We start from the raw sequence: 18,715 nt of genomic DNA, 5'->3' as shown, positions 1-18,715 counted from the left end.
TGAAAACCACAAATTTTACTTTTCGGAAACCACTTAATTTGTTCAACGTTTCAATATATATATATAGTAACGAGGTATTAATTTACAAGCTAATCAGACTAATTATACTGATCTTTAATCATAGTTTTTTTTTTTGGGCAGAATCTTTAATCATAGTTGGACCAAAATAGTTCTATAAGACATAAGAAATCTAGATAATTTAAATACAAGTGGGACACTAAATAGTTCCTAACTCGATGGAAAAATGTTCATACCTCATGACGAGCTAATTAAAATATTAAACTATAATAACAAAAAAATTATTTTTCCAGTGATTATTTTTGCCATCGTTGTTATCTCAATTGATTTATTTAGAAGTATTACTAAAGAAGCACCATATATAATAAGCAAAGAGACACTCTCACTTCCTCTGCTTCTCTCTCTCTCTCTGAATCATTCTCTTCTTCGAGTTCAGTCACCACAAACTTACAATCAAATACAAAAGAAATACACTTAAAGACTCCATTCATCTGAATCTGAATCCGAATCTCTCTGCAGAAGCATACATTTATTGATGGAGGAGAAGTGGAAGCTGTCGAAGAAAGAGACAACAGCTTCTTCTTCTTCTTCCTCTAAGTCAAAGTTTTCTAGAAGCTTCTCAACAAGTGCTTCCTCCACAAAGTCTCCAATATTCGTAAGGAGTTCATCTACTAAATGCTCTATCCCTTCTTCCTCCTCTTCCTCTTCTTCTTCCTCTTCAATCTCCAGAAGCTTCTCAAGAAAAGAGAGAAGATCTTCTTCTTCATCATCCTCTTCCATCACTCAGAAATATAGCAGCTTGGCTAAAGAACAGAAGGCGAGGTTTTACATCATGAGAAGGTGTGTGGCTATGCTTGTTTGTTGGCACAAACATGGAGATTCTTAATTAGATCTTCTTCTTCTTCTTTTTTTTCTTTTTTTTTTCCTTGTAATTAGATCAGTTTGATATTATTAAGGGTTTCCATACAAGTACATTGTAAGAAGAGATTTTGTTTACAACTTAGGGTTTCTATGCTCTATTTTCAATGATATGACTTGCATATGCTACATATATACACACAATCATAGACATGTGTGTATATGTATCATTGATGCAAGTATTTTAGATTATGCTAAGAATTATTGATGTTTTTTATTTAAAATATAGAAATATAATATCATGAAGATTAATTAGTGTATCATGAAGTACAGTGTTTTTGTTAGGATTTTACACTGAAAAGTCATTTTCAAGGTCTCTTCGAAAAGCATTGAAACAATTTAACAAACTCAGTCTCTCCAATCTAATGTTTTTTTTATTTATTATAAATAAATAATACTCCTAACTTGTATTTGATATCTTAATCATTTTAAAAATGGATTCATGATTCATATCATCTAGTCAAAGATCTGAAGCTTTTCTTTTAACTTATTCTTGATTACGAGACGATAATGGAGTCAAGTTAATGTCAATATGATAATGATGATAAGAATATTATCAAAATAATGGCATATGATGCTGTAGATCTTGCAAACACCAATAATGTCTGGAACTCTACTCGAATTTTGTTTTTTCTTAGCTTTTTTAATTAATATTATTCTATTCCTTTTTGCATTTTATGGCAGTATTTGGTGGCAGTATTTTTCTGTTTGCTTTCTGAGTTTTTGTCTCGTTGATGGAAGAAAGATTCCCTCTTGGCAAATGAAAAACTCGTTAATATCAATATACGTATCTCTAAATTATATTATGTACAAACTTAGGATAAATTACTATATTATGTACTCCTATAAATTAACAGTTATGTATCTACTTAAGAACTAGTCGGCATTAGTGCCATGAAATGAAATCTATCTTTTCACTTTATTAAGGGGAAAAGTTTGGAATAATATTCTAGTGAGAATCCAATGAAAAGTTTTTCAACGACTCCATCCATCTTTTGTCATTATCATAGACAAAAACGTTATGTTTAATTAAAAAAATAAATCACGAGCATTGCAGATTTGTGCTAATATGCCTTTTTCGTTGATACTAAACTTTACAGTTATTTATTTTGCGTCAAAGTATCGTACATAGAAAATTATTACCGCGACTATAGTTCTTCAGGTCACTCACTCTTCTTACAAGAAAAAAAGGGGGAAACAAAAATAGAAATACTCAGAACCCTCAGGTGATTACAATTGAAACACACAAAAATACTAAACAGGAAAAGAAAAAAAAAAGGGAAACACATATTACTTTGAATGGAATATATCATCAAAGAGAAAAAGTGACGTGGCACTGGCAGGGGCATTGGATCAGTCAGGGTCAACATTTAGGATAATCTGAAGGTGGAGGAAGGAGCTTCTGATTTGGAAGGTCACCGTCCAAAACCACCCAAGCCATGGTCAGACCCCAACTCAAATGTATCTCGATGTGGCAATGCATCAGCCACACACCTATCACCATCAAACAATAATATATCAGTAAACACACAATTTGAGGATGCAATTAACCATCAAATTTCGAAATTAGTCATTTCCTTGTGTTACCAACTAAATTCAAAAGCATATAATATAATACATGTTATTAACAAAAATATATATAGTGTATTCATAAATTTTTACCGGGATTATCGGCAAGGAAGCGGATGGCGACCCAACCACCGGAAGGAACATTGATGGTGTTTCGTTCGACGGGATCGACTAGGTTGTACTGTTTTGGATCACTGGCCGGATTAAAATTTCCGAAGCCTTGACCCACCACATAAAAGTTGAAGCCATGAAGATGTATAGGGTGGGCCTCAATACCCAAGATGCTAGTGCCCTGTAACACCAATTCAACAGTTGTGTTGTACTTCAAGACCACAACTTTGGTCCCTCTTGAGACCATTGTGTTGTTTGGTGGCGTACCCGTGTAATTAAATGGGAAAATAGGGGCACTTGGGAAATCAGTCATGAAAACACTCTTAGACTTGCCAGTGAAGTATGATTGTAGTAGGGAAGTCTTGTTTGGTAAGATGAAAGACACGTTGTTGATAGATGCTGCGAATTTCGTCGTATTCGTTGGTCCTTGGCATGTTTGGTTTTTAGGACAAGGGTTGGTTCCTAAACCGACGGTAAAGAAATACTTCTTGTCCACGCTTTTTGGCACGTTAGCCGGAAATGTAGAACTCGCCAAACTTCTAAACATTTTTGTGAAATTTGCGGCGTAGCTTGTACTATTGATAGGAGGGAGAGATGGTTTAATAATAGAAAGGTTCTTAGAAGATTTCGAATGAGGCTCGTATTGGAGAATCCCCGCAACGGTTGTATTGTCAATTGTTCCTTGGCCCGTGAAGTATGGTCTTGCCAACATGTAGAAGGTAGCATTTGGATTACTAGGTTTCGTTTTGAGTAGTACGTTGGTGGTTTGGCCCGGACCAAGAAGCACGATGTTGGTTTGGAATGGTTTAACGTAGCTAGCATCAGCTTCAACAACCGTCAAGGTATGATTGGCTATTGTAAAGAAGAGTTCGTCATTGAGTGCAGCATTAATCAGTCGTAGTAGATACGTCTTTCCAGGTTTCACCATCAGTTTGTATGTGTCTAAAAAGTATCAAGTGTTACAAAACATAAAATGGCGTCTTGGTTTGGACATTGACATAAAAAACAGAAAGGATGATGATGATTACCTTTTGTAGAGCAATTGTATAATGGGCCGGGAAGTCCATTAAAAGTATGAGCATCAGAGGCATTAGGACCTCCACCCGTCTGAAGAGCTTGTTGTAGCACTGCTTGAGGATCAGCATTAAACCATTCACCTATAGACAAGTTAAAATTAAAAAAAAAAATTAAAAAAAAAAATCATTTGTTCAATATTTTTGATCTGTCATATATTTCTTAAAAAGATTAAGGCTTTGATTGTTTTCGGTTTTTAGAACAAGATTTTGGATTTAGTTATTCTAGAACTCATATTTTACCTAATCAAGTTTTTTGTGAAAGTAGTCTTAGAAAAAATAAGGAATCTGATTTTTGGAGTTTTTCACCAACTTTCACTCAGAAACTAAAAGCCAAATATTTTTGTTTCTCACTTTTTTTTTCAATGATCCATTTAGATATTTTCTCTTTTTTCTTTCTGCAAAAATAAAAAAATAAAAACCAAAATCCAAAATCTAAAAACCATTAAACATTGATGGCCCAAAAATATATTACCAAAGATTATAGGGACTTGTTTGTAGGGTTTGGGAAACGGGTAAGACTGATGGAGTTTAGGGAGAATGATCAAGGGTCCATGCACGGTGGCTCTCATCCATTGAATATGTGCATGCCACCACAAGGTTCCTCTTTGTCCGGTCACCGTGAAGTTGTAAACATAACTTTGTCCGGTCCGAATTGGACATTGTGTCACATATGATGGTCCATCCGCCCATCCGCTCCTTAGCTGCCGGATACCATGCCTACATATATACATTAAAACTGTTAAATCAAAGAAATTAAATTCGAGTTGAAATTGTAATATCACTACAAGCAAGTAGTACGTAGTTTACCAGTGGATAGAGATGTTATTGGATACATGATTAACAACTTTGATCTGTAGATTATCTCCTTCTCTTGCAGTAACCTTAGGCCCTGGAAATTTTCCATTGACCGTCACGATTGTTTTTGTCTTGCACAACCTTGTGATGTTTTTCAGTTGAATCTGTCGGAGAGCAAAACTATAATTTGTATCAAACAGAAAAATAGAGAATATTTAGTAATTAAGTACATATTTAGTCTCATATATGAGACTAATTTATAATTACATCGAACTGGTAGTGCCGCGTGATTCCTGCGGATGCTGCATCGATGTTGTAACTAATGGCAATCAGAAATGCCACAAGAAGATAATGCAAAACACACGTAGCCATGTATATGTTTGAATATTGAACGAAAAGTTTTTTCATATATATATATATAATCAATAGTTTTCTGTTTGATATATTTTTTTTCTGGTCAAGCTCTCAAGTTGGTGTATGTGAATAGAGGGACATTGTTGAGCATATATAAGGTAGAGAGGCAAATGGTAGGCTTAATGGTTGGTAACAAAATTTAAAGAAGAAAAATAGAGTGTTGATGTTATAGTTGGTCCAATTGTTGGACAATCCGAGTGAATTCGAAGTTAACTAATTGTGTGCTTTAACTATGATGGTTATAGCTCTACATACAATCTTTTGTACCAATAAAAATGATTAATTTACTTAAAATATTAGTTACGAACACATAATCGAGACAACAAACTAAAAAACTTACTCATGTTTCTAAACAAGTGATGATTAATTAAAAGACATCAAGAATGCATATTTATTTAAGAAAATTAATAAGTTGACTAAAATATTCATATTGTATGATTAAAGATCGATATAACAGTAATGTTGTCACTCTATTTCATTACTCGATGTTCATATTGTTGAAAAAATTGAACTTTACATATCTGTTATCAACAAAAATAAAAAACAAAACAAATACTATTTGGTCTAGTGATTTTCACTCGAGGAAGAGTTATCATGTAGGTTTTAGTTAGAGATCGATTCTCTTACAAAATTTACTAAATCACTTTATTATGTTGTAAACCGATTAGAAATACCAGTGAGTGAACTACTCTACTCTATTGCTACATACGGAGATTAATGTAAAAACTCAGACCATTCCTTAACTTCTTTTTAAAAAGGTTTCAAATATAATATTGAAAATATTTAGACAAAATTTCCAAATTGACAATTTCACTTTTTGTTTTTCGGATATTAAAATTTGAAGAGAGATTTTCTTTTTCTTATATGCGCGGTGATACCATATTTTTAAAAGTAATTAGCAAGTAATTAATTTATTATAGTAAAACAAGGATTATATAGACTGCGACGTGTACGTTGGTTGTTTGAAAACATATGTTCCAACAAAAAGAGACTATTGAATGAATCTAAGCTAAGGATCTTCACAGTCACTTGGAAGACTCTCTCTCTTTTTGACACTTCACCCGATTAATCCATTCCTTTCAAGCAACATAAGACAGCGATCGTTGGATCCAGCTTCACTTGGCAAATTTACTGTTTATCTGTCTTATCTCCTTTTTTCTAGATATTTGGTAACTTTAGAATTAAGATGGTGCATCTCATTTGGTGAGATAACTCACTTCATTTCCTTTTATCATTTGACTATATGAAAATCATCGAACTTAATCAGGAATGTTTGCCATGTAAGTTAGGATTCGTGTCTTGCACATAGCAGGCAAAAAAAGAAAAAAGCAAAGAGTAAAAACAAACTATGCCATATATGATTCACTAAAATATCTCGTTGATTGAAATAATAAAAAAAAGATTCGCTAAAATGATTCATTAATAGATGACAAGAGTTTGTGAACCCAATTTCGGACACGATGCTCAAAATTGATTACTTCAAATGAATTACTTGTACATAGTTTGTGTCAAGATGATGTGAAATAGATTGTTGTCATTTTAGTGATGAAAAAAATAATCGATAACCAAGAAAAATAAACGAGACACTGAATTCTTAGCAAGTTTTGATTTTTTTTTTCAAATTATACTTTGAGATAAAGCCTATAATTTTTTTTTTGACAAACATAAACTTCCATTCATTCAAATAGAAACGGTACAAAAGAAAGGAATTGGAATTCCAGAGTTCAAAAGGATAAAAAGATTACAAAGATAGACTTTCCCCAAAGTCATAAACAATAAGATAGAAAACATCAAGCAATAATCCAAGAGAGCTGTGAGGCAGTCGCTAAGAAGCAAGATTGATCAACATTGAAGAATCCGATAGCTGACAAAGTAGTCACGGTCATACGACTTTGTGACGTTGAGAGGTGAATCAGGGCCAACAAGCTCTCCGATGAGAGAGACAGAAACAACAGCATTGCCTTCGCAGAGATTCGGTGGGTTATAACCCAGGTGGTGGTGGTGGTTCTGAAGATGTTATGCTTTGGTGTAAAACGCTGATAGTTGTAATGGTAACTCTCACTCCATGGAGATGAGGTCATAATGCCATTGAACTTCAGGTTTTTAGGAGGACACTTCAACAAGTTGATACAAAGCAGTTTAGAGGTCTCGATAAGCATACGGGGTGAGGAATAAGGGGGCCTGAAGAACCATCGGTAATCACAGCGCCATATGGTCTGGATCATAATGCCGAGTTCATACAAGCTTCTAGCCTCAAGAGTAGAATCAATATGTCGATCTAAAAGCAGGTTTCCTATACAATTCCTTAGCCAAACTAGCAACAATGGTTATTTACCTTCCAAATGCAGTCTTCGAACAAATGGTTCCATAAATCCACACACATAATGACTAGAATGGAAAAGATTTGAATTCCGCTCAAACCTGGATAACAGAAAAGGAAGATCGATGAAGCCATCTTTTGGTAACGGGCTCAAGAACCTTAACGGGCCGAGGAAGATTGGGCCCAACAGCAGAAAACCTAGTTTCGCGGTTGGGGGCATCGGAGGGTTCACGCAGCGGCGGGGTTTAGTGGATGTCTGATTCAGGGGCTCAAGCATCTCCATTGAGGGGAGAGAAGGTGATTGGGGGTTTAAAGCGAGGCTTGATGCATCCGAAGGGGGCTCTAGGAGCTTAAGTTCTCCGGTACAGGAATTCGATACCAAAATGAGGAGACCGTCGTGCGCCGTCGACAACTCCACCAGGCAAGGCGCATTTGATGGTCCTAGCGGATCTACTCCTTCCATCAAAGGAACTTGGTTTAAGATCTCCTCTTGGTGAAACAGAAATCCAGATCTGGCAAAGTTTGGGTCTTGATCTTATCTCCGAGAAAGAGTTTTGAAGTGGTACAGAGTTAGGAGACTCCGGCCGGCAACTATCCTCTTTGGATTGAAAATCGTCTAAAGGAGGTAAGTGGGTGAGAAGGGTTAAAGAGAGATAAAAGGGGAACAAAAACTTAAACAAACGGAAGAAGAAAGTTAGACTACGAGATTGAAAACAAAGAGGAGAAATTCAGATTAAATCCCGACACCGGCAAAGATTTTCTTCGCCAGCATCAAAGGAGAGCTGCGGTAAGGGTTCCTTAATTATCTTGTATAGGAGAAAAGTTTCGGGGAGTTTTTTTTTCTTTGTTATCATGACAGTATAAAGCCTATAAAATAATTTCTGGCTTTTTGTCACGTCTCATGACTCTGTGTGCTAATTTACTTACCAATTCGAAATTTAAAATACAAGTTCAGCACAAAGTATCTAATAAACTAGAGATAATATTATGTGAGGCTAAAGTGCTATTGGTAAATGATGAGGAATCGAAATCATGGTTTTAACAAAAGTAAAGAAAGTAAGAAAGAACATAATAATGTTGGTCGTTAGTTGTAGCCTTGTAGGTTTACCAACTTCAACCCTTCTCCTTTACTGTTACATTCTTCAGAATTTCTATTTGTATCCAGTAACATTTTCTAGTTATAACTACATACCTTTTTGCTTTTGAATGGATGAATTACTTTACTTTGCTTATGTAGATCCTTTTTTTTTTTTTGAGTTTTTAGTGAAAAATTCTCATTACTTTATTTGGAAATTATTTATTTTACGAGAAATTGATCATGAGAAAGATGATCACTACTTTGTTTTTGAATGAATGAACTACTTTACTATGTTTTCTACATGTTCTAGAGCTTTGTTTGAATTTCGATCTTTCCCGATTATATTTAAAAATATATTTTCTTATAATGTTTCATATTATTGGCTTTGTGTGTTTTAAATGTTCATTTAACATCTTTAGCAAATCAACATTGATCAACACAAATTATCAGGAAAGAATTAATGAAAACCCATCTACAAAATAGTAGTAGGTATATATTATCACCAAAAACAAATTTTATTTTCAAGTGTTCAGATTGTTTGAGGTTAACATTATCATAACGCTTGATTTGGATTTTTCTTTCTTTTAAGTTTATTATTAATAGGTTAGACCCGCGCTACGCCGCATAATACTTTTTAGAATTATTTTAGATATATTGAATTATTATAATTGTGCTTGATTTCTAATCTAAATTAAAAGAATTTCATTTTAAAAAAGTTAATCATATATAATCTTGTAACATCCACGAACCGGAATCCCGGTTTAGGGGATGCATCGATTGATGCACTATGTGCATCGGTCGATGCAATGTCGGTTTGTGCGTTTCGACTTAAGTTAAACACTGTGTTTTGGGGTTAGGAAAAACCTTACGTCGAGTTTTGTCGTCATTAGACGAGTTTGGCTGTTTTGAGATAAAAGAAAGAAAGAAAAGGAGTTCTTGCTGTTCTTGAGGTTTTTGGGAGATTTGAGGTTGTTCGTGTAGAGATCTGTAGCTGGGATCGTTGTAGGAGCTTCCTAGAAGTGTAGATCTTCTTGTTTTAGGTTCAGAATCTTGTTGGCAAAGGTGAGTACATGACCATGGCTTATCTAAGCTTGAAATTTCTATGATCTGTTTGTTTCTATGTTGTTTAGTTTGTTAGAACGTTATTTGGGGCTTTGTGAAACTTACTTGTGGCTTGGAATCGAGTTTTGATGGTTTAGGAACGAAGATCCGGTGAGAAGCTTCGGGGAAAAACGATGCTCGACATGTGCGTCGATCGATGCACCTTGTGTGTCGGTTGATGCAATGCGAGGACGACGCGATTTGACCTTAAAACATCGGTCGATGCCATATGGAGGCTTCAGTCAATGCAATTAGAGTTTTCGTGAAATGTCGAGCATGCGTCGGTCGATGCAGTGTTAGTGTCGGTCGATGCAGGTTAATCGTGTATCGGTTGATGCAAGCTTGTGTCGGTCCATGCAACCCTGGTTGGTGTTGGTCGATGCAGCTCCTAGTTTGTTGATTGTTGTTTGATGGTTAGAGTATCTCAATTGCTTGTGTGTATAGCCCAGTAGATGGGAGGATTGCCTCACTGAGTGTTTATCAAATACTCATGTTAATTTGTGTTTGTGGTGCAGGTAAAGGCAAATTGTGATCGTGGAATCAAGGCAATGAAGAGGAGGATGTTCTAGTGACTCGATTGGTTGTTGTCTGGCTTGCTAGATTGCTAGAGTTGATTCATTAGAATGTGGTTTTAGGTTGATGGTTCTTTGGTTCATGTTGTTTTAGATCATTAGTTATTTATTATGATTTATTATTGGTTATTGGATTATTGGTTTAATGTTATTGGTTTCTTTATCCGCTGTTGTGTGTTTGTGGTTAGGTGGCTAGTGGATTTGAGACTACTAGTTTAGATTATTACTATTATTATTATTATTATTATTATTATTTATTATTTATTATAAAAAATGGGTCGGGTCGTTTCAAATCTGAATTCTAAAGTCATGCTCCATTAAACATGCTTCTCTTTTAAAAAAATCTACAGGATTAGTGTATAATCATATATCATACATTAATCACTCAATTCTAATTTCTTCGACCCAAATGTCTTTGCTTTACAACGTTAGCCAGGAAGAAGTGAGAAGATTGAGAAGAGAAAGCCTTTTTATTTCTAAATATACAAGAAAATCTACCGCTTAATGGACTACATGCACTATGTTTAATTTAATTGTCAGCCACTTACGCTCCCAAGCCATCTCTGGAATTGAACTTCCTCTTACATTTTATGTTTTCTTTATCTTATTCGGAATTTTCAATTCTAAGACCACAATATGTTGCTATAAGTTATTTTATTTTATCCTAAAATAATTTGATCTTTCAAAAAAAAGAAGATTGTATTGGTTTTATTGAATGCTGAATAGAACATTTTGGCACATAAACCAGTTGAATAGAACAAAACTCACTAATTTTCAGGTAGACTGCAGATAACTTTTATCTAAATTATGTTACTGCATAGCTTTATCAGCTAGTGGTTTAAGGCTTTTGACCACAAAGTGTCACAATGCAGGGAAAACATATAAGATACTGCTCTGCTTATAACCCAAAATTAGGAGTCACTAGTGTGCTTACTTGAGTAAAGCTAATGTTAGCATCTACATAAATATATGGGCCATCCATAGTGAAAATTGAATCATCAGCAACCTGTGAACAGAAGAAGATTAGATATTTGTCATCAAAGGAAAATGCCACATGTAGTAAGACCCTACATGGGCAAGAGCGATGATAACATATAAGATTACTATGAAGCTTAAGAAGCATAAACAATCTATTTACAGAGTGAAATAAGTCTTGATTATATAGTGACCACTGGAGACAACAACGGTGTAATCTGTGAACAACGGTGTAAATTATATTTGGAATGAATTCATTCAAAGTCAATATATGACTTATAACATGACTTTGATGCTTGTATTGATTGTCTTATCACTTAGGCTGAATTGATCAAAGTCAAGGTGGGTTTGATTCAAACTTCTCTAAGCATATCTCAGAAAATGTATACAAGCAAACCTTGATGAAAATAAAGATGTTTTTAACAAATCTTTAGTTTGATATACAAGTTCCCAGGTTGACTTGTTCTTGATCTTACGTGGCCGGCATCTGGAATTGGGATTGTAGCATCAGATTCCACCCTTATGGTCAAGTACAGAGACAAGAAAGTAAATTAGAGATTGACAGAATTATGCCATCGAAAACCAAATTATCATTATCTAGTCCCGCAAAATCATTTATTATACTCGGGAAATCACATTTCTAAATTTTTTGTTTAGTATTTGCCGCAAATACCAGGTGCAGACAAAAGAAAATTAACCAGGAAATGCACATTGCCAACCATAATAAAAGTACAAGACAGCCATACAATAAATGTGACCAATATCATTTTAATCACAAATTTTCAGAGAAAGGAACGTAAACAGTGTGAATGAAATTTTGCAACCCATTTCATAGCAGAACTGATATGTTTTAGAATCAAAAACCATGTTAATGATAGAAAAAGCATGAAGATTTCAAACCAAACCCCAGGGATCACAAGTTCAACTGTCTTTGTAGCTTCCACAACACCGGATCCTCTACAAGACATGCAATGCTCCTGTAGAGTAGACAATAGATATACTTGTAACCAATGACGAAGAGATAATTACTGAAGCATCAATAAAAGAGCATATTTCTCAGACCTTAACAATGACATTCAAACATAAACAAGATTGAGGATGCATATGAGCTAAATGGATCTTCTGCAACATTAGACTCAATGGAACATGGTAAATACAGAGCAATAATGTAAACTGTCACATATAAATGATGTAATCAGAATCTTAATTCAACTTTAACGTGTTTCATGGGAAAGTAAATGCTTAAGAGAAAGATGTAGACACCAATATTTTATAAATATCTTTATATATGTTAAGTGTATGTTTTGAAGTCTAAAACCACAAGAAAGTGTTGAACACAACAAGGAAAAAAAAGAATGGACCACAAATTGAATTGAAATCAAAACTAGTGATGCATAAAATAGAGCTGATGTCGAATTGTGACAAAGGCTGAGAATTACACCGCTGTACTTACTCAATCGCCGAGTTAAAATCCATACCACTGTTTTAGGACCAGCTTCACAAAACCAAACTGCAAGCTAGAAGAAATTGTAACCTACATTCATCATGAAACAACAGAAACAATCAATTTCAACCCAATAGAAACATTCAATTTTAACCAAACAGTAACCTAAATTCAAACTGAGAACACAAAATTTAACTGAAATCGAAACCAGTGATTCATCAAAGTGAGCTGAGACGAACCACTACGAAGCTGTAACTGGTAATCCATCATCGTTGGTAATGATGGTGGACAAAAAGAAGCAATCCACCACAACCGATCGACCAACGATGGGGCTAACATCAACGTCATGTCTGCTCAGATTCGTAGAGAGAGCCATGGGATGAACAGCAAAGTCGCAAATCGGAAAAGTACTTTTATTCCTTCGATGGAAAATCTATAGTCACGTGTATTAATTGTTTTAATTTGATTGTGTATTCATTTTAATTGATGTGTCATTATCTGATTCAATACAAAAACTGAGGTGAAAATAAGTTTTATTGTATTGATTCGATAGATATATCATATAAACCTAAATATTGGTGTCTTCCAAAAACCATGAATCCAGACGGAAGAAAACGGATGTGTTGGAGTTATAAAGGCTTACTTCATTGGGCTTTATATTTAGCCGAAATCACAAACAGAGTATAAAAACCTTTTTAAATAAAAAGGCCCATTTATAAAATCAAGTTAAACTGTTCTAATAATTCTTTCATATTACGGCCGTCTTAGACCAAAACACCGATTCGCACGCCGACTCGTGGACTTCGGAGAACAATCATGACCGAGCACGATCGAAGACCAAAGATACCTTTCTTAATTTAATCGCATTACTCTCATTCTTAACCGTTGTAGACTACTTTACTCATCTTACGCTTAGTTATAAATTATGCCATTAAATGATACATTTAAAGGGAGAGGTTAATTTTGACTAAGGGGACCAAAAATTTAATCTCCATTTTAGGAAATAAATACATAAAAGTTTGAAAGGTAGTGTAGTTGGTAACAAAGAATATATTATTATTTCCATTTTCTGAAAACTCACAATGTTTACCTTTTGAGATTTGGTTTTTATTTCTAATGCAGCATTTATAACGAACTATTATTATTTACAGGGAGAACATGCAAATCCAGTGGATTTTTGTTTTCAGAGAATACAATACACAACTTTTTAGATATTTCTGTTTTTGGTGAATCAATATGAATCATATCAAAACCAGGAAAAAAAAACAGAAATAGTATGATTCTATTAATTATATAGCCAGAAAATATATAACAGTTGTAGACCTGTTATTTTTCTTTTAATATATAATTCTTATAAATTCCGAAATTAATGGCAAAATAAGACTTTTGGTCATATTTTTTTAGTCGAATTTAAACTAAAAATGGAGATCGTTTTTTTCTTTTGATAAAGGGCAAAAATGGAGATCGTTGAGATTACATAGTTGAGTATACCTTTTTTTTATAAAGAATGTTAACATTTATGTATATATCTTGTCATGCTAAATATGTAAATTTCCTAATCCTAAATTTGTGAAGAAACTAAGTAAAAGATCTGTATAAATATATATTTATATATAAAAATCATATCATCCTTGAAGTGTTGTTATGTACTTTCTCTTAAAGCTGTGTCCTTAAACCCAAAACTGAAACACAAAAATATCTCGAAACAGCTCCAAACGTGTGAGTTTGAGATTCCTCAGCTCTTCTCTGGAACACATTAAGTTTTGTCTGTTTTTAATTTTTTTTTAATCAATGTTTTTTTTTTTTTAAAATTCACTTATGCAATTGCTAGGTCAGATGAGATCAACAACCCTAATAATGATGCGCAGTAATTTTTTTTTTTTTTTTTTTTTTAAATTCTAATTTCACAAAAACCCTAAGGGTTCTTTACATCGCCGTCGAATTTTTTTTTTCCGCTAACTCTCTATAAAACCCAAATTTTTCTATTTCTCATATGATCATTGTGTTAGGGTTCTTTTTAGTTTAACACATGGATTTGAGTACTGCTTAAAGTTTTGATCTTTGGGTTAGTTTCTATAGAGAATTTGGGGTATAAAGGTGTGATCTTTAGAATTTTTTTTTTTTTTGTTAGCGTAATTGATTTTGGGGGGTTTCTTGTTGTTTAGGTGATGATGATACCGGAACTGGGGAGAAGACCGATGCATAGAGGTAACGAAGATTCATCCTTTGGGGATGATTATGAGAAAGAGATTGGTGTATTGCTTGGTGAGCAGCAGCGAAGGCAAGAAGAGGCTGATGAGATTGAGAGAGAGCTTAACTTGTATAGAAGTGGCTCTGCTCCACCGACTGTAGATGGTTCTGTTAGTGCGGCTGGAGGGCTTTTTAGCGGCGGCGGTAGAGGTGGGGCTCCTTTTTTGGAGTTTGGTGGAGGCAATAAGGGTAATGGGTTTGGTTGTGATGATGAGGAGCTTAGGAAAGATCCGGCTTACTTGTCTTATTACTATGCTAATATGAAGTTGAATCCGAGGTTGCCACCGCCTTTGATGTCTAGGGAGGATTTGAGGGTTGCTCAGAGGCTTAAAGGGAGTAGCAACGTGTTAGGTGGTGTTGGGGATAGGAGAAAAGTTAATGACAGTCGATCTTTGTTCTCTAACCCACCTGGTTTTGATCAGATGAAGCAGCAGCGTGAGTTTGAGCCTGAGAAGACTAGTGCTTCCTCTTCTGAGTGGGATGTTAATGGATTGATTGGTTTGCCTGGTTTGGGGCTTAAAGGCAAGCAGAAGAGTTTTGCTGATATCTTTCAGGTTTGTGACACTTCTCTTCTATGGTTAGATTAGAATCCATGAAAGCCTCATTTGATTCTATATATTTCTCTTTGTATGTTCTTGCTTATATAAACTTGGTGGATGGCTTTTGTGCAGGCGGATATGGGGCATGGGCATCCTGTTGGACAGCAGCCCTCACGTCCTGCAAGTCGTAACACTTTTGATGAAAATGTTGACTCCACAAATAATCTGTCTCCATCCACATCACAAGGCATTGGTGTACCTTCTCCATACAGCTATGCAGCTGTTCTTGGTTCGCCTTTGTCTAGAAATGGAACACCAGATCCACAGGCCGTTGCTAGGGTGCCTAGTCCTTGCCTTACTCCCATTGGCAGTGGAAGAGTTAGTTCAAATGACAAGAGGAACACAAGTAATCAAAGCCCGTTTAACGGTGGTCTTAAAGAGTCTTCAGATCTCGCCGCTGCTTTATCTGGTATGAGTCTGTCAGGTACTGGTGGGTTAGATGAAAGGAGTCAAGCTGAGCAAGATGTTGAAAAGGTTAGGAACTATATGTTTGGAATGCAAGATGGGCATAATGAAGTCAATCAACATGGCTTCCAACACAAAGCTGATCAGGCTCATAAGGGAACTGCTTCTTTGAGGAATTTACAAATGAGAGGGTCACAAGGATCTGCATATAATGGAGGTGGACTAGCTAATCATTACCAGCATCTTGATAGCCAAAACTATTGTCTCAACAACTACGCATTAAATCCTGCTGTAGCGTCTATGATGGCTGGCCAACTTGGAACTAATAACTATTCTCCAATGTATGAAAATGCTTCTGCGGCATCTGCTTTGGGATTTTCTGGAATGGACTCAAGACTACATGGGGGAGGTTATGTTTCCTCTGGTCAAAACCTCTCTGAACCACGAAATATTGGCAGGGTTGGTAATCGAATGACGGGAGGAGGTGCTGGTCTTCAGTCACATATGGCCGATCCAATGTATCATCAGTACGGGAGGTTCTCTGATAATGCTGATTCGTTTGATCTTCTTAATGATCCTGCAATGGACAGGAACTTTATGGGTAATTCATACGTGAATATGCTTGAACTCCAGAGGGCTTATCTCGGAGCTCAGAAATCACAGTATGGTGTTCCTTACAAATCAGGGAGCCCTAACAGTCATAGCTATTATGGGAGTCCAACGTTTGGGTCTAATATGTCATATCCTGGCAGCCCATTGGCTCATCATGGTATGCCGAATTCTCTTATGTCACCTTATAGCCCTATGAGAAGAGGTGAAGTTAATATGCGTTATCCCTCTGCAACAAGAAACTTTTCGGGAGGTGTAATGGGTTCTTGGCAAATGGATGCTGGTTTGGATGAAGGATTTGGATCTTCAATGCTTGAAGAGTTCAAAAATAACAAAGCTAGAGGGTTTGAACTTTCTGAAATAGCTGGCCATGTTGTTGAGTTCAGGTATTTCCTTCAAAGTCTTTTACCTTTTCTCTTTTGTACATTTTTTCCCAAGCTAACACGTACTTGGGGATTTGTATGACCAGTTCGGATCAATATGGAAGCCGGTTTATTCAGCAGAAACTCGAGACAGCAACAACTGATGAGAAAACCATGGTTTATGAAGAGATCATGCCTCAAGCTCTTGCCCTGATGACTGACGTTTTTGGCAACTATGTAGTTCAGAAGGTAGATTTATTTAGTCTTCCTCTTTAGTTTCTTTTTGGAGTTAAGACAATGTAACATGAGAGGGTTCTGACTTTTGCTTAATTTCGTACAGTTCTTTGAGCATGGACTTCCGCCACAGAGGAGAGAATTGGCAGAGAAACTCATTAACAATGTTTTGCCTCTTAGCTTACAGATGTATGGTTGTCGTGTCATCCAGAAGGTAAAGTCTGGTTCTCACCTATTTGACTCTTAACTTTTCCATTCTCGAGAAAAGTTAAGAGTTTCATTATTTTTCTTTTTTACCTTTTAGGCAATTGAGGTGGTTGATCTAGACCAGAAAATTATAATGGTGAAAGAACTGGATGGACATGTGATGCGATGTGTACGCGATCAGAACGGGAACCATGTTGTTCAAAAGTGTATCGAATGTGTACCTGAAGAAAACATTGAATTCATTATTTCGACTTTCTTTGGTCATGTTGTGACCCTCTCCACTCACCCATACGGGTGCCGTGTTATTCAGGTTCTTGCTCTTTGTGTTTAAGAAATATGACACCTTTCTTGACCTTATGCTTCTACTTAAAACTCTTTTTCATTTCCTGTTGCAGAGAGTATTAGAACACTGCCATGACCCTGATACACAGAGTAAGGTTATGGAAGAGATCCTGTCCACTGTTAGCATGCTGGCCCAAGATCAGTATGGAAACTATGTTGTTCAGGTTTGTAAAAGACATGAGCTTTACTGCAACTCTTGATTTTTATTTGTTGCTCAAAACTGATACACGTTTTGTGGACAGCATGTGCTGGAGCACGGAAAGCCTGATGAGCGCACTGTGATAATCAAAGAGTTGGCTGGGAAGATTGTTCAGATGAGCCAGCAGAAGTTTGCATCAAACGTTGTTGAGAAATGTTTGACTTTTGGAGGTCCTGAGGAACGGGAATTGCTGGTGAATGAGATGCTGGGCACAACTGATGAAAACGAGCCTCTTCAGGTTTGTCAAACACACTTTCAGATGATGGTTGGGGAGTACAAAGAAACTAATAAGCTCATAAGTTTATTCTTGTGTATATAGGCGATGATGAAGGATCAGTTTGCAAACTATGTAGTCCAAAAAGTCCTGGAGACATGCGATGACCAACAGCGTGAACTGATTCTTACTCGTATTAAAGTGCATCTTAATGCTTTGAAGAAATACACTTACGGGAAGCATATCGTTGCCCGTGTTGAAAAACTCGTTGCTGCTGGAGGTATGTACATGTTCTTTCCCTTCAACCAACTGATAGAGTTGCCTCACAGAACCCCCACAAGTATTTGAGCTAGAGAGACAGTATAGGCATTTCTATTGCATTTCAATGTCTCTTAACTGGTTGTTTCTTATATACAGAGAGGAGGATGGCTTTGCAGTCATCAACCCAGCCTCTGGTGGCTTAAGGCCGAGTGTTGTACAGCTTAACTAGGGTGGATGGCTCTGCCATAACGTTCTGAGAATTAGGTAAGATCTAAACCAAAAAATCTGCGGAGAAATTATAAAAGAGAGCTTTGTTCTGCTCTCCGCAAAATCTGTACATTGTGTAGTTTCTTACCGTTTTTACTACTATACATAGAACCCCAAAACATCCCCCTTAGGCTGATGACTGAGTGAAAAAAAAAAGGCAGAGAATGGTGTAAAGAAAATGGTGAGGATTTTAGAGTTTTTTCCTTTCACATGTACAAAAATATTGGCTTTCATGCCAATGTGTAGAATGCTTTTTTAGGACAATCCCAGTTGATTTCTCTATTTTCACGATAACTCTTATCCTACAATTTCTTAATTTTTCGGTTTTGTTGTTGATATTGTTCTAGTTTCTTGTTATGCAAGAAACATACGATA

General features: G+C 35.7%; 2 protein-coding genes, 1 long non-coding RNA gene and 1 pseudogene across 10 annotated transcripts; 2 read left to right on the top strand and 2 right to left on the bottom strand.

Moving 5' to 3' along the window:
- Nucleotides 1–338: 338 nt before the first annotated feature.
- On the top strand, nt 339–1,137 carry LOC147940980 (small polypeptide DEVIL 13 pseudogene; annotated as a pseudogene). The gene has a single exon (XR_015562238.1). The product of XR_015562238.1 is annotated as a small polypeptide DEVIL 13 pseudogene (transcript).
- An 857-nt stretch (nt 1,138–1,994) lies between these two features.
- Nucleotides 1,995–5,096, bottom strand: LOC104700596 (laccase-2). The gene is made up of 6 exons (XM_087459166.1): nt 4,755–5,096; nt 4,500–4,651; nt 4,165–4,409; nt 3,645–3,773; nt 2,599–3,558; nt 1,995–2,430 (listed from the first exon to the last, which is right to left on the bottom strand). The coding sequence occupies exons 1-6, from the start codon at nt 4,893–4,895 to the stop codon at nt 2,300–2,302; spliced, it is 1,758 nt and encodes a 585-aa protein (XP_087315292.1). The 5' UTR covers nt 4,896–5,096; the 3' UTR covers nt 1,995–2,299.
- Nucleotides 5,097–10,756: 5,660 nt separating this feature from the next.
- LOC104700595 (uncharacterized) lies at nt 10,757–12,913 on the bottom strand. Of its 4 annotated transcripts, XR_015560936.1 has the most exons (5): nt 12,631–12,913; nt 12,401–12,481; nt 11,853–11,924; nt 11,345–11,466; nt 10,757–10,978 (listed from the first exon to the last, which is right to left on the bottom strand). It is a non-coding gene; the product is annotated as an uncharacterized LOC104700595 (long non-coding RNA). The 4 variants fall into 4 exon arrangements; XR_015560937.1 differs by lacking the exon at nt 10,757–10,978 and having other exon boundaries at nt 11,275–11,466; nt 11,848–11,924; XR_015560935.1 differs by lacking the exon at nt 10,757–10,978 and having other exon boundaries at nt 11,275–11,466.
- Nucleotides 12,914–13,900: 987 nt separating this feature from the next.
- LOC104700594 (pumilio homolog 2) lies at nt 13,901–18,634 on the top strand. 4 transcript variants are annotated; one of them, XM_010416129.3, is made up of 10 exons: nt 13,901–14,110; nt 14,557–15,195; nt 15,313–16,640; nt 16,724–16,865; nt 16,957–17,064; nt 17,155–17,367; nt 17,453–17,563; nt 17,642–17,836; nt 17,918–18,092; nt 18,230–18,634. In XM_010416129.3, the coding sequence occupies exons 2-10, from the start codon at nt 14,560–14,562 to the stop codon at nt 18,274–18,276; spliced, it is 2,955 nt and encodes a 984-aa protein (XP_010414431.1). In that variant the 5' UTR covers nt 13,901–14,110; nt 14,557–14,559; the 3' UTR covers nt 18,277–18,634. The 4 variants fall into 4 exon arrangements, with proteins under 4 accessions (XP_010414431.1, XP_010414430.1, XP_010414433.1 ...); XM_010416128.3 differs by having other exon boundaries at nt 14,094–14,456; XM_010416131.3 differs by having other exon boundaries at nt 14,097–14,258.
- Nucleotides 18,635–18,715: the final 81 nt, after the last annotated feature.

This window comes from Camelina sativa, chromosome 7, assembly GCF_030686135.1.
Source record: "Camelina sativa cultivar CO46 ecotype springtype chromosome 7, ASM3068613v1".
Lineage (NCBI taxonomy): Eukaryota > Viridiplantae > Streptophyta > Magnoliopsida > Brassicales > Brassicaceae > Camelina > Camelina sativa.
The sequence above is the reverse complement of the archived record's forward strand: the minus strand, read 5'-3'. Positions and strand labels throughout refer to the sequence as shown.